This window comes from Typopeltis vanoorti, chromosome 9 (genome assembly GCF_054136105.1).
Source record: "Typopeltis vanoorti isolate ZY-2024b chromosome 9, IOZ_Tvanoo_1.0, whole genome shotgun sequence".
Taxonomy (NCBI): Eukaryota; Metazoa; Arthropoda; class Arachnida; order Uropygi; family Thelyphonidae; genus Typopeltis; species Typopeltis vanoorti.
In genome coordinates this window covers 111,464,578-111,480,900 of record NC_143557.1, presented here as the reverse complement: position 1 = coordinate 111,480,900, position 16,323 = coordinate 111,464,578, and the positions used below count along the sequence as shown (strand labels likewise).

At 35.6% G+C, this 16,323-nt stretch overlaps 1 protein-coding gene across 1 annotated transcript in view; it reads right to left on the bottom strand.

Moving 5' to 3' along the window:
• dnr1 (E3 ubiquitin-protein ligase defense repressor 1) overlaps positions 1 to 16,323 on the bottom strand; it is a 124,067-nt gene that overhangs the window by 47,496 nt on the left and 60,248 nt on the right. Inside the window, exon 3 of the mRNA XM_090397563.1 lies at positions 11,893 to 12,411. Coding sequence (XP_090253689.1) covers positions 11,893 to 12,411 — 519 coding nt within the window. The remainder of the gene's footprint in view (positions 1 to 11,892; positions 12,412 to 16,323) is intronic.

Below are 16,323 nucleotides of genomic sequence, written 5' to 3'. Positions count from 1 at the left end.
TCACTTATTTACAACTAACAAATGACATCACTTATCTACATCTGATATCCTTATCTCTAATCATCACTCATAATTCCATACGCGAACAAAACACAAGAACTGAAGCCATTAACACACATGCCCCCAGGGAAATTCCAAACCCATGACGTCGTCTTCTTATCAACCAATGACGTCACGATTCCTTTTATCTTATCTTGACAGAAGTGGCTACCATACTACTAACACTTTTGGCAACTATATTCTGAAGAAGCTAATACAAAACCACAAACTTTCAATCGTATCAATAAGGGTTTGTTTTTAGGTGCATTTTGCAAAATGTTGCGACTACAACAGTTGTTTTTTCTGCTTATCTGTCTGTTCGTAAGCAAGTTATCCAAGACACTTTCAATAAATTTCATTTCACCGGATAAATTTTTACTTGAAACAAAAATGTTGTTGGTACCTGCGTAAATCCTATGGAAATAACATTTATTTCCATAGTGCTACCCCCTCCCCCAGATGAAAGATAATTATAACTTTGTTTCTAGCAGTTAAGTAGAGGAATTTTTCATGGAATTTTTTTTTTTTTTCAGTCGGTTCTCAAGATGTTTGATTCTTGGCACAGAGAAATAGGCTTTTTCCTCCAGGAATTTTTTTTTTCTTAAACACTCTACACGACTAATGAAAATGATCATAGAACTCATTATTTCAGTCAATAATATTTATTGTTAGGAACCATGATAGAACGGCAGTTGCTTACTGTAATCTCCTAGCGATGTTTATCAAAACACTGATGGCCAAATCAGTGTCGACTAAGGGTGGAAAAATTTGGCTGCCATCATCAAAAAGTCAGTTAGGCCTAAAATGGCTTCGTGTGTTCACTTTTAGGAATTAGAAAAAAAGGCAGAGGATTTTTTAAAAAAAAAAAAAAAAAAATCAGCTAACGCCTTTTTTATTCCCGTATATACGGGAGTAGGCGAGGCCATTTAGCCCTATCTAACTTTTTGGAGACTGAGTGGGCAGTTCAATCTCCACTGGTACCCAATCAGAGACAGATGGCCCAAGGCTATCACTAATTGAGCGGTACGCAGTGAAGAGAGACGGCTCAGATGTGCCGCCATCTCGTGGTCTCTAACCCTAACACAATATATTTAATGTCTGAAATAATGTGGGTTCTACGGTCGGTTTTCTTGAGTTTACAGGACGAAAAACCTGCTTGCCCGTGCCAGAGATCGACTAACTCGAGAACCAGTCGAAAAAAGGCTTAGAAAAATTTCCTCTAGTCGCCGACTAGACTTGAAACCAAGACTTCCTTCGTGCGGCCTAGCGCGGTGGTGTGCAAACGCCACATCCACTGAGCTACACAGGCTCGGATTTTTTTTTTTTTTTTAAATTACAAATTCAAGTTATTTAAATTTTGTTTCAGTCAACATTTGCAAAGGGCAAAACATGTAAAGATTATATACTGCTGAAAATCCACTGTGAATGATTGGGATGAAATAAAATTTGGACGTGTACAAGAAAACGTCTGCGTAATTCATTTTTGGTTTCAATCGATGTATTTTTATAGGAAAAATGATTTGAACTGATATGAATAATTCTGCAATGTCTGGCAGAATTTAATGAAAAATAACATTTAGGAGTATATTTATATTGAATCGTTTCAATCTCTTGATCATTTTTTGTGACAAAATAATTACATTTCTAAAGTAAAAAAATGGGCTAACATCATTAACAGGCTATAACTTTCAACACAGCAATCCTCGCCTATGGATCATGACCTTGTTCGTCGTGGAGGCTTGGTGTTCTTATGAGAACTATGCAGTTAGGTCTTGTACTCTAGTAAGACCAAATTAGGGTCAAACAAAAGGTTTCAAAGTATGCAATTCAAAACCTAAAGGTGACATGGCAGAAGAAATTCTATATTAAGGATCGTAATGTGGAAGAAGGTTACAAGAGCATGGAGATCCTTAATTATGTTAGTCCTTATGCCATTAGATCTTTGAGATGTCAAGTGCTCTGTGTTCTTTGTTATAAAATAAGCCACTCAAATAAGTGGTGTATGTGTCTGTGAAGGCCGATCTTAAGCCGACTGGACCCAATCGCCTCTGTGACGAATTAAGAAATTTAAAATTTCGTAACATTTTGCTGAAAAAAAAAAAAAAGCAAAGAAAATCTTTAGTGATTATTTTTTGCAAAAGTATAATCAATAAATATATTTCTTCTTCTTTTCACTATTAAGAACAAATGGCTTATAGTGCCCCCATTTTCAAGGACTATCCAACCATCTTTTCCTTGGGCTTCTATTTCTTTTTCCCTATGCCATGCAAGTTACCGTATTTTCCGGTGTATAGGACGCACTTTTTTACCATAAAAATTCATCTTTAAAATGGGGTGCGTCTTATATAATGAAGGTAAAGATTGTTTCCTCTTTTCAAAGTCACATGCACTCCCTTTTATGTTCCAAGATCTTTGTAGGCGGTTAATGGTGCAATCAAATTGATGCGTGACCTTCACGTGACTTCTAGCACGTCATTGGCTAAGAACGTGGCATGGTCAGAAGGAGATTTTGTATAATTTGTGTAAAGAAAAGCACGCGGAACGTGGAAAAATTGCGAAGTGGCCAAAACTAGAGACTGAAGTTTTGAAATGGGTGCAAAAAAATCAGCAAAATGATTCGTACACATGCAGTGAAAGTAGCCTGTGAGCGTAACATTGAAGATTTTAAAGGTGGTGCGTCATGGAGTTACCGTTTCATGAAACGCAGTGGACTTCGTATGCATACAAAAACAAAAATCAGTCAAAAAATGCCAAAAGAATATGAAGACAAAATTATTTCTATATTATAAGAAATTAATGATGATAGAGAAGAGTCAGATTACAGTGACATGGGTTTTGCAGGTTTCTGAAAGGTCAGTTTACTATTAAAAATTACCTATTATTTTATCCATTTTTTTTTTAAAATCATACTTTAAAGTTTAGGTTTTTTCCAGAAAATTGTATTAAATTTCTTGGGCACGTCTTATACACCGGAAAATACGGTATTTACTTTCTTTGCCCATCTGTTAACTTGCATTTCTTTCCATTTTTTAATCCAATCATTAAGTGGCTGTATTTTACAATTTTCTTTGATTTGTTTGTTCCGGATTTTGTTTAATCTCAATAGCTGATTTGTCTAATTCTTGTAGTTGCTGCATATGTCAGTACTGGTCTCATTACTTCTTCATAAATTATTTTTGTTTTTTTGTTTACTTTTCTTACAGATTAGGCATCCAGATATTCTACTAGCTTTTATTGCTTGCTCTTGTACTTCATTTTGTGTGTCATAACTGTTTATTTATATTCCTAAATATTCAATTTGTATAAACTTGTTCAGTGATGGTGTAGTTGGTCGAGTGGTTAGCATATCTGCTCTCCAACCAATAGGTCGCGAGTTCGAATCCCACTGTAGGCATGGATGTCTGTGAATGTCTTTAGGTGGGAGATGAATTACCTGGTGTGAGACCACCTCCCTGCTTATTGGAGGCCTGAAGTGGCTTGAAAAAGTTCCAAAAAGTTTGGTCTCTAGTGCAGGGTTTCCAGACCATTTAAAAATAAATAAAATACAGCAAAAACATATAAAATTGATAAAAATGCACTATAGGTATGCTGATAACCTTTCATGGGTGAGAAGTACATAAAAAATAAAAATAACTCATTCTCCCTTTAATTCCTAATTTGTATCTTATGGGTTCATTGGCAAATGTCATCGTTTTAATTTTTTTTCTGTTGATGTCTCCATATTTTTCTTTTCTGCTGCATTATTGAATTTATTTTTTAACATTTTTAATAGCGCATATATATATATATATATATATATTCCTAATACCCAATTATCTTAAATTAGGGCCCACCAAAATGATCCCAACTGGGCTCCGCATTTGCTCGGCCTGAATAGTTGTAAAATAAGTCAGATGGCTTGAAAATATCAGTGTCGCAGACAATTAATTCGGAAGCCAAATATTCACACCAGTGGATGAGATCATTCTGGAGAACAATCATATTCATTTGCGAGTGACTATCGATGAAAACTTTTCACACTCGTCGGATTTCTACAAAAGCGTTAACCCTAACAGAGTACTTTGAGCTTCTATGGCAGATATATATAATCTCAAGAAAACAACATAAATATCGATAATCGAAAATGAACTGTGATTAGAATAATACAGTATTTTATAGAAAGAATTATGAAAGTTGTTAATTCAAACGTTAATTCTGGTCGAGTGGATTTTCTGGTCAGTAAATTTCATTAGTAATCTCGCCTTCGGTTCAAGAAAGAGTGAAGAAAGATTATTTTCCCTTTTTATAATTTGAATAGCAAAATGAGATAATATAAAATTCAGTCTGCAGTAGATATGCTAAAATGGCTCTAGATCCAATCGTTCTAATGAATTATGTCATTACATTTATGATTATACAGGATCATTTCTCGTTACTTGTTAAATGGAAGTTTCACTGTTGGGGTGGGTGGGGGATAACAGAAAACATGATTTTATAATTAAATACATGTTTCCGTGAAATTTCTAGCTGAGAAAAGAAAATACTATTATCATGGTAAATAAAGCTTTTTTTCCCTCTCTCAAATGTAGTCATGTTTTATTTAAAACAGGAAATTACTTGTATTGCAACTATGAGGAATTTCCTGTTTAACTGAAAGCATATGAAAGGCATGACAAATTCTGATACTTGCATGTCAGCAACTCCATCATCTGTCATCACTAACTAAAAAGATATTTATCGCATGAAAGCAAATATAATGTATAATACAAATCATAATGACCGACTGTTTATAGACTGTATTTACAATCTAGAGGGCAAAGAGAGCAGACGGTGACAGAGGGAATCAGTCATCCTCTTAAATAATCAGAATATGTTACAAATTTTCAATACAACAAGATAAAAGTAATTTTTAAAAAATCTGATCAACTGACATTTTTGAATTTTTTTTTTTACTCAGTGGCAGAAATTCTACTAAGCATTTCTTCCTTTCCTTCAAATCCTATTTGTCAATCTCTACTCTCAAGATTATTTCGGATGAGCCATTAGCACAATCTAGACATTTCATATTTAACTATTACTTTACTATATATTCAAAACTAGTGCCCAGAGTTCTATACATAGGCAGTTTGTTAGCACAAAGAATGCTGCAGGGAGGGAGGGAGGGGGAGAGAGGGGGGGTAATAGGATCCTGCATATTTTTGCAAGAGTTTTAGAATCCTATGAGAACTGTTAAAAAATCAATCTTAAAAAATGCTCCCATCCTTAAATATGTGAAAAATGTGATTTTTTTGTAAAAGAAGAGTAGAAATATCTAGAACAGTGATTCCCAAAGTGTGATAACATACCCCCAGGGGTAAGCGAAAGGTCTTTAGGGAGTATAAGGCACTTTTTTTTTATTTTTAAGTTTTGATTACTTCTTAAATATATTTTGTCACCATTGTCTCTTAGCATGTAGTGAGTGACCTCTGTTAGGGCTTTGTCAGGTTGATGACATGATTTTGTTGCATTAAAAGTTTCAATTCAAACAGTTTGAACTGCGTTTTCAGAATTCTCCGCTAAATTTCATAATCATTAGTATCGTAACTTGTAAAGATCCACAGCGATTGTCTGCACTGTGAACATCAAAAAATAAAATAAAATAAAAATAAATAAACAATAAAATAATAATAAAAAAAACAACGAAACAATCTTCTTAACGTGGTTACTTTAGACCGAAAAATGACAAATATAGAACTGGATTTCAGCAATCTAACTTCTGAACAAGAACAATTTCATTTGTCTCATCAAGCCTTTTTTGTTTGTTTTATTTTTATTACTGAAACTTTAAAATTCATAATCATTGTTTCTACTGTATGTATATTGGATTCATATAATTAAAAATGTATTTATTTATTATTAAGAGAGACCTCCAGGGAGTTAGGGCCTCATCAAGGGAAGCCACATACTACACACACACACACACCAGCTGTCAATACTTATTATTGAATTCATTCACACTGTTTGCACACGCAACCAATGGCATTCCATTCCAATCACACACCACCTTATACAAGAAAAATCTAGCCCTCATCCCCCTTCTTAGCTTCCGTGGATGCACTCTTTTCCTTTTCCCCACCCTCCATAAAATTGAAAATTCCACCAACTAAAACCCTTTATGATCCTTTCAGAACTTTGTAAGCGTAAGTCTCAATCATATCATCCCTCTTTCTCCTGTTTGCTAGTGTCTGCAGTCTACAAATTCTCAATCTATCTTCAGAATCAGCATTCCACAATGCTGATATCATTTTTAACACTCTCTCTCTCTCTCTCTCCACTGTATCAGAATCACAACGGAAACCTGAAGACCACACCTGCGCACAATAGTCCAAAAGAGGTCTTATCAAGGCCTTGTAAAGAGGCAAAATCACATCTTTACATGTAAAAGTTCGTTTTAGTATTGCAATTATATTTTGAGTTGTCTTTTCAATCTTTGCTCCAAGATCTGTAACCTGATCATTTTCTTCTAGCATAATCCTACCAATATAATACGACACTGGACATCAAATCACGCCAAAGTGCAAGACTTTACATTAACTGACATCCATTTTCTTATGCCCACAATTCCACCATATTCAAATCATTCTGAAAGTACTGCATATCAGCAGCATTCCTGATTGTCCTACCTATCTTTGCACCATCAGCAAATAGCTGTATGTTGCCTGTCAACTCCTTCCTAATATCATTAATGTACAGATTGAATAACAGTGGACCAAGGACTGATCCTTGTGGTACACCACTGGTTACTTTAACCCTCTCATGCATGAATTTTTATATTCATTTATAAAAAATTATAATGATGATACAGTACCATTTAATCTTACAGTATTACCACGAATTCATTAATTTTGCTAAATTTGTGCCCTGTATATGTTAAAAATGATGTTCTCATATGAGGCCCTTATGCATGAGAGAGTTAAATCTTGCACTCACCACCCCCATAAACCACTTTCTGATGTCTATTAGTCGGCCATCATCTTATCTATGCTAATATTTTATAATCCAAAACCATATTCTCCAATTTATGCAACAGTCTTCCATGATGTATTCTGTCAAAAGCCTTAGCAAAATTTAAAAGTATCATGGTGTATCCATTCCCCTTGTCTAGTTCAATGGTAACATTGTTATAGAATGTGAGCAAGTTGCTAAAACATGACCTTCCCTTAGTAAACCTATACTGTTCACAGCATAGTAGAGATTCATTGTCAACCGATTTCTGAATGAGAGCCCAACCAATTTTTCCAAAATCTTCACCACCACTCCTGAGATACTGATTGGTCAATATTTGGATGCACCAGTCTTTGCATCACCCTTGTGCAATGGGATTACAATACATTCTTTCTATTCCTGCAGAATTTTCCCTGTTCTGAGACTCAAATTATATAGCGTGGTCAAAGGAAAAGCCAGTTCGGCTGAACACTCTTTTAGCACCCATGCTGATATTCCATCAGTTCTTATTGCTGAATTCTTATTCAGTTTGTGCAACAGCTCTAATACCTCCTCTTCATATACCTGAGTTTCTTCATCCAGTAAAGAGGTAGCAGTGAGCTACCATTTCATTGATTCCTACCCTATATATTCTTCAAACACCCGGGACACATTCTGATACTGCATCATTTAAGTATTTTTTAAATGCTTCCCATGCACTGTCGATATTCTTCCTTCCACATGTTTTTAGCGAAATGGCACTCAGTTGAACAACCTCTTCTGTATCTGTCACCCTCAAACAATTTGCATTCAGAAGAGTTATTCATTCATATGCATTCTTTCTTTTACTTGCAGCATATTGATAGAATATGCTGCAAGTAAAAAAGGCTTCAGTTCGGCGATGCAATATCATATGGTTTTGTGGGTTGTCTTTAGCTTGCGGAGCCAGTTTCTTTTCATACTCAGACTTAGCTTTCCATACAACAGTTGTGACTCTTCTAGCCTGCTGCTTATAATTTTTATAATGGACACCATCCTTATGTTCACGGTATTCCTTGAACATCATCCGTTTCTTACGAATCTCTTAATAAGATTAGTACATCCATTTGATTCCTACCCTATTTATTCTTCGAACTCCTGGGACACATTCTGATACTGCATCATTTAAGTATTTTTTAAATGCTTCCCATGCACTGTTGATATTCTTCCTTCCAGTAAATACAATTCCACTAAACTCAGTATACTCCTCAGTTGGTCATAATTTCTTGTTTTGTAGTTCACAGCATATAACCAAATCTCTGACACTATAATCAAATTTAACACTCTTTGACTTTGAGTTCCTTCTGCCACAATGCTGCTTGAGGAAATTGTCTCACAACTCAATACATTCAGTTTCATTCTCCTCATAGATTTTACTGCTACCCAATCAATATTTGGATAATTAAAATCTCCCGTTATGATTACTCTTTTCGTGCCCATCGTCTCTATTTTGTGATGGATTTCTTTATCACTAACAACCGGTCTGCAACAACACCCCCACTACGTAATTGATCTTGTTAGATTCCACCTCAAATTCACTGCCACATGAAATACTGTTACTAGTACTGCAATCATAGGTCTGAACACTAACTGGATTCAAGTTATCCGATATCATTAGTAGTACACCTCTCCCCTCATCTCCTATCTATCCTTCCTAAAAAGTACTGTACCCTTTACGCTCAATGCCAGTTAGTATGTCTTATTCTGATAGCCAGGTCTCACTAAGCCTACAATCTGAGTTCCCAACATATTGACCAAGGCAACAAACTCTATCCCTTTGTTTCTGATACTCCTAGCATTCGTGTACAGACATAATAATCGACCTGCATATTCTTTTGTATACTCTTTTCTGCAGTCTTCATAACAGTTGGAAAATGCGGATCTTTATTCTTATCTAGTTCTATATACACGTAGACATCTTTGCACACGTTTGATGGGTTCGAACTCGATGAACACAAAGTCAAAATCGTTCTCTCCTCGTAATTATTTGCATGATAATGTCCATTCCCATCATTAACATAATTACATAACATTGTCGCTCTTACACTCATATTCTCACTATTTCTCGAATTATAATTTAGTTTCCCTGACTCTCTGTGTTAGGTCTCATATCAGTTATTAGATACCAAATGCATTCAGATGTAGGCTGTCCCTCTTATACAAATCTAATCTTCCCTCAAACTCACCCAACACCACCAAAAACTCACATCAATTCCTTCTATACAGTCAACGCATTGAATTTTGCCATCATAGCCCTTCTTAATTAATTTTTATCATATCGAGGTAATATACTATTTTCACTTTCTCCCGCTTGCCTCTTCCAACTACCCTTTCATTTCCTCTCTCTCATACTGAACTTATCACTAGTTAAGTCGTTAGCACCTATTACAATTACGATCTCGTTTACTTTTCTTTTCTGTTTTTGAATTGCTCATGTTATTTACTAAAATAAAGCGCCAAAAGGCTTCAGTTCAGCGATGCAAAATCATATAAAGCAAGTGGATATTAAATCCAGCATTATTTCAAAGCCGAATGTAGAAAAACTATGAAAGTTTCGTAAAAAGTTGACCAGAGAGCTTACAGGAATACATTCTGGCATTCACAAGTTGCCCTAGCAAGGACCACATAGAAGACATGAGCGCTTGCCCAAATTGGGCAAAAGTGGGTATGCCATTATTAAAATTTCAAAAGGAGTACACGGATGGTGAAAATCTGGTAAATGCTTATCTAGAATAAAGAACATTTCCTGCTGCTATTACGAAAGCAAAACTTTAAAACATATTTGTAAAACTTTACAATTCGTTAAAAAAAGTGAAAATTTCTGAATAACGGCAGAATATGATTATAGATTAATTACAGTATATTTGTTAATATTAAGCAAACATCTAACATGAGAATTTTCGTTTACCTTTATCTTTCAATTAACAATAGTGAAAAGAATCTTTCTTCAGTTAATTTGTTCTATAGGTCATTTCTCAAACAAAAACAATATCTCAACTATGTCACAAAACTTGACGCTTCCTCGTGTCATATAGGCACTTACAAACGTCAAGTAACCATGAAAAATGCAATAAAAGTCAGAGGAAAAAACATGCATTTAATAAAACAAAGCAAATGTAAACAACAGCTTACGGAGAGTATTTTCATGGTAGCTGGGAAGCAATGACTTGCAGTTAATGGATTAAGATTAGTCTTGAGATGAGAAATTTTGAAAGAAAAAAAAATCGAAAGAACAGGGTATCTAGTTCATTTAGAAACGATGTGAACAATTTTATATTTCACAAAAGTGTTCAGCAGAGGAGAAGAAAAGCAGAGTTGGGAAATACTGTTTACTTTCTTGGATTTCACAAACTATTCGCACATTATTAATTCACATTTCACAACAGTTATCTCATTAGTGTACTCTTTTATTCAGCTCATATAATAAACATGCTTCTGTGACTCTTATGAAATCCTGCGATGAATTTGGAAAACTAAGTTTATAACTGCAATTGCAAATGAAAGCTCTTGTATCGGATTTTAATTGCAACCACTATCTTTATATATATATACTGGGGGGGGGGGGGGGGGCTACAGCACCCAACCCCAGTGTTCCGGACTGGTAGGCCGGTTCTCCTTGAATTCTGATGACTCGAAAGGGGGTTGCGCCAGGTGGACACAACCCCCTTCAACTATAAGAGCAATTTTAAGCAAAGATTCTGAATACAAAGGGGAAAAGTAAAGCTCTTCAAGTTCATCATGCACGCACTCGAAATCAAAGTATTATAATAATTGAATTAGAGAGAATTCTTTCTACATGGATCGAAGATTGTAACCAAAAACGGATACCGTTAAGCACTGACCTTATTAAATCAAAAACTTTAAGCCTCTTTGCAAACTCTTGGGAAAAAAAGGCTATCAATGATGGAAAAGAAGAATTCCACGCTAGATGGTTGAGTAATCCAAAAAAAAAAAAAAAAGAGAAATAGTCTACATAATGTTCTAATAACTAAGCAATATGCGAGACGTTTGGAAGCACATTTTTCCACATTGTGCAAATGATTTTAGAGGCTTTTCAAATGAATCTAAGTTAATTAAATCTCATTCTGAGAAATTGAGTGATTCCGACCTGCTAAATTTAGATGCACAGCGAGAAGATCCTGAAGAAAATGTAATCACTGATAAGCCCAAAGAGATTTCACAGAAACAATCTGAAAATATTTTTCGTAAAATCGAAGTTTTTAAGCAGCAATGTTTAGAGGCTGACCCTGATGAAGAGAGAAGCAGTAAAATTTGCAGAAGAGGCAAATTTTACTGCTTCTCCCTTTAGGTTCTAGAAGAGGCACTAGGGCCATACCGTCCGTTGTATGCAAAAAAGAAACAATGCTTGCAAACTACGTTCTAGCTCAGTTAAGTAGAATAATAAATTTATTTTCTGAATATGTTTTATTGTCTTTCAGCTTCATGGTTTTCCTTTAACTAGGCCCTGATATATACCCCAATTCTTTTATATAAAAAAAAATTAAGGGTCAAAAAAGAAATTTGAGGAACGAATTACACTTTTCCCCATAGGTTATTATATTCGATTAATGCGCTTGTTTTAAAGAACACATTAATTGAGGGATTGCTATTTGTGTACACACACGAGTCTAAATGGATTTAATATTGGCTGGTACAAAACAAACATCCTTGAATATCGCTGAACAAGTCTCTCATGCAGCGTTAGAGCAGAACAGTTTGTAGACTACCATAAAACATTTTTAAAGACAAACATTAACATAACAATTCTACACATTATATATAATTCAAATAAGAGTTATTTAATATTTAGTTTCGTACATAAACATTATTGAAAAATACATGAGGTTCCAATGCAAATGATGTTCACCTCACCTGTGAATTAACCTTTGGTCACCGTCGTGGACGGTCACTCCACTAGGTCCAATTCCAACTCGGAGAGTTTCTCGACCATTTGCACGTACAAAATATTCCTCGACTCCAAAGTCTTCTAATTCAGAAGCTTCCTTCAATAACAGGTATTGTGCTGCAGAAGGTTTTGTACCGGATAGTTTCACATGTTCAGCCATGACTGTCTGACACAACAGCGGCATGGTTGTTTGGTCTACGTGTTCTGTTCCACCACACTTCTCGTTTTCGTCGTCAGCTCGTTCATCCGTTTTCCAGCGTCGTCGTTCTTGACTTAAGGAGCGAGACCAGTGTCGATCAGAATTACCTAACATGGAAGTAGGAATCCATTTCGAATAACTCACGAGAATAGTAGACCGAGAGGTAGGATCAAAGTCTCCAAGTTCAGCTTGTGCAATAAGAGCATAGAATCTGGAAACAGATTCCTTCTTTACACGTAGTTTTCCTTCCACTAATTCCTGTTTCACATCCAGGTAAAAATGATACCTGCAAAACAAGATAATGAACTAGAATCAAGCCTTTGAAATATGTTACTGCATATAAAAACTCAATATAACGTTCAAATAAAACGCACACGTGAATGCTCATTTCGCTAGACTTGATGCTTATCGCTGATTTTCTGAAGTTTTAAAGAAAGTCGCGACTCGTTTTTCATAGACTTTTAACAGACAGTATCTAAAAGCTATCATGTTTATGAGGTATCAGAGAAGTATCCAAGAAAACTTAGCATTTCATTATTTTATGCAAAACAGTATGTTTTTATTTATTATAAGCTACCGACCCTTTGATGACCCAGTTCGAACACCCGACCTCTCTCCATTTTTAAAGCACTTAAAATTTTGAACTATTAAAAAAGTTTTCAAAAACATTTTTTTAATGTCTGGCATGCCGATGATTAATTCTGTTCTGCTCTCCAGTTGCATCTTTTTTTTATTTGTGTGTGTGTGTGTGTGGGAAGACGTTCTATATGCACTTTATTTGTTTCTTGCTGTCAGAGATACTTTTTGACATTTTCAAAGATGTCCTAATGCATAAAAGAATGCAGCGGCGATTGACGCATTCTCTCTCAATATGTAACGATCAATTCTTACCAGCAGGTTAGGATGACAAAATAAAACTCCTTTCTCGTACGCTTCATCTTATTATTATACAAAAAGTATTCAGCACTGACGAGTGCATGTATTAATAAAGAAAATCTCTGATAATAAAAAAAAGGAAAGAATAAAGTATTTGTCTATTAACCAACTGGAGTAAACATCTCCACCATTGACCTCTTGTTAACCTCAACTCTTTTTTTTTTTTTTTTTAAATTAAGTGGATATTGAATCCAACATTATTTCAAAGCCGAATAGAGAAACGACAAGAGTTTCGTGCCGAATATAGAAACTATAAAAGTTTCAGCAGATCCAAGCGCAAGAAAACCCTTCATGACAGGGGCAACTTGTGGTAAAGGTGGAGTAAGCTCTGATCACTTTCCTTAGTATTTCCCATAATGTAAAGCACATCTCCTTGCAGACATACATGATGCTATACATTATCGGGGGGGGGTCACTACCCAGACCGGTTTCGACCTTTGTTGAGGTCTCATCAGTGGATAGGTAGACCCAGATGTAAATACCCAGGTTGAAGTGATGCAGAAGTTATACTTTACCATACGAGTTGCCAAAAGATGTCACATCACAAAGGGCACCAAGAATGACTGAAATGAAGCCTTTTGGCTCTTTATTTCAGTCAACTTTTTTTTTTTTTTTAAATTATAGCATAATATTTCCTGGCAGCAGAAAGTTACAAATAAGGAAGCGTATGATGAATGGTATATCAAATTAGGAAGTATAACTAATGAATTTAATTACAGTGATAACATTAAAATGTGCAGTATGAGAAAAAACAACAACAATAGTTATCAGCAACTGAAATCCTGCAATTCACAAGAAGATCCCATGTGGATCTAAACTCAAGTAGAAGACATGGGCATAAGTTTACATTATGGGATACGAATTATAAATTGATGGTTAGTCGGCTATTCTATAAAAGTAGCTTAGGTAAGATACGTCCGTGGAATCTTTTGTTTGCTCATGATAGGATAAAAATACTAAAAGGATAAATGTAATAATTATTTTATAAATATGCAAAAAAAGTTTGACTTTGAAACTCAAGTTTCGCAAGGTGATCGAAAGATTTTATACGTGTATACACCCTCTATCCAAAAAGAAACCGAACTTTTCGAAAATAGAAGAAACTATGACGCCACCTATTGTATATTTTTGTTGTCGAAAGCGGCAACCTTCATTAGTGTTGTGTCAACTGTTTATGACATTTGTTTCATTAGAAGCCGAGTTATAGTGCCAAGAGTGACAGTGTGTTTTGAAGAACAGTCGAAAAATGAGTTTCAAACAGAGCTGAGTTTGACTTCTGTGTTAAACATGGTAAAAGTTTTACCGAAACGCATCAAATATTTCAAAAAGCATACGGTGATGAATGCTTATCCTGTACTCAAGTTTACGAGTGGTTTAAGCGATTTCAAAGTGGTCGTGAGACGCTTGAGGATGACGAAAAGCCGAGCAGTCCAAAAAAGGACTAAGCGAAGTTAACATCCAAAAAGTGCGTGATTTCATCAAAGAAAACACGAAATCGTCCGTGAGATTGATTGAAGATGAATTGGAGATTCCAAAATCAACTGTGCACAACATTTTGACCGAGAGTTTGGGCCTTCGTAAATTGAATTCGCGATTTGTTCCCAACAAGTTGACCGACGACCAAAAATGTATCGAATTGAACACTGCAAGAACCTAATTAAAACCGCTCGTAAGGACTCAAACTTCCTCGCACGATCGTTACTGGTGACGAAACATGGTGTTTTGAGTATGAGCCCGAAACAAAGCGCCAGGGTACTGAGTGGAGACCAAGGGGGACATCCAAAAAATAAGTCGCTTGGAGAAGTCAAAAGTAAAGACAATGCTGATTTGTTTCTACGATTCCAAGGGCATTATCCACAAAGAATTCGTTCCGCCCGGCCAAAGGTGAGTTTTATCTCGAAGTTTTGAAGCGACTGATAGCGAGAATTCGTCGCGTAAGGCATGAATATCATGATGCAGGCAGCTGGTCACTTTTGCACGATCTCATCGTTCGAACATAGTTTTTAAGCAAAAACCAAGGTGTTGTATCACTCGCCGTATTCACCTGATTTAGCACCCTGTGATTTCTTCCTCTTCCCCCGACTTCATTTGCCGATGAAAGGAAAGCGATATGACACCATTGAAAATGTTCAAGCGGCAGTAACCACGACCCTCAACAGTATCCCAAAAATCGATAAAAAAACTCATTTAACGAATTAATTGACCGTGCCGAACGCTGTATCGAAGCTGAGGGAGAGTATATTGATTGAAATAAAGATTTGAATAATTATAATTGGCCTGTGTTTTATTTTCTATCAAAAGTGCGGTTTCTTTTTGGACAGAGGGTATGTGTGTGTATGTATATCTACCCTATATATATAAAATGATAAGGCTTTTTATGTCACGTTTTTTGAAACTCAGGGGCTACCCTGAGTGTCGAGTCTTCAAAATTCGAGTCATCAGAATTCAAGGGAAACCGCTCTACCAGTCCGGAACACGGGGGATTGGGCGCTGTAGGCGTATCCCCCCTAATATATATATATATATATATATATATATATATTATGATGATTATACAGACCTTTTCCTAAAAAAGGTCTGTATAATCATCAGAATTAGGAAAGCAGTAAAGGTAGTAAATTAAGACAACATAAAAGGTGTAGTGTTTATATATATATAAGGCAAAAACACACTTCTAAACATCGGGGGCTTAATGTCACATCGACGATGTGCATCACCACTTACAAATATCCAAATCTGATCTATTATTCATTACTTAACTTCAGCTAGCGTCTTCCACGAATACAGCTCACCTAAACTTTCCACAGTACACCTAACGTGCCTTCAGTAAGAAGAGCGGAACATGCGCGCTTTTTGTCAGGTCTGATATCCCATGCCAAAGGTTATCAAACATGGAATTTCCTTCATATGATCTGCTTTGGCTCAAGATTTCCTTTCCTCATTCTGTTGCCGTAATTTACTACCGTTACTGCTCTCCTAATTCTGATGATTATACAGACCTTTTTTGATTATGTGAAAGTTGATCGCATAGTCTAATCATCCAAACAATAAGATAAACTGCTTTGGATATTTCAACGTCCACAATCATGCCCGGCTACACTTTTTTAACTTCACAGACTAAAGCTGGAAGAAAAGCTGATGTGTTTGCTGTCAGTAATCATCTAATTGTTAAAATACGTACCAGAATTCCAGATTCTGGTACGTATCTTCCATGCTTCGCATTTTTTGCCAGTTCTCTCTCAAAAAACATAGGTTGGCTTAG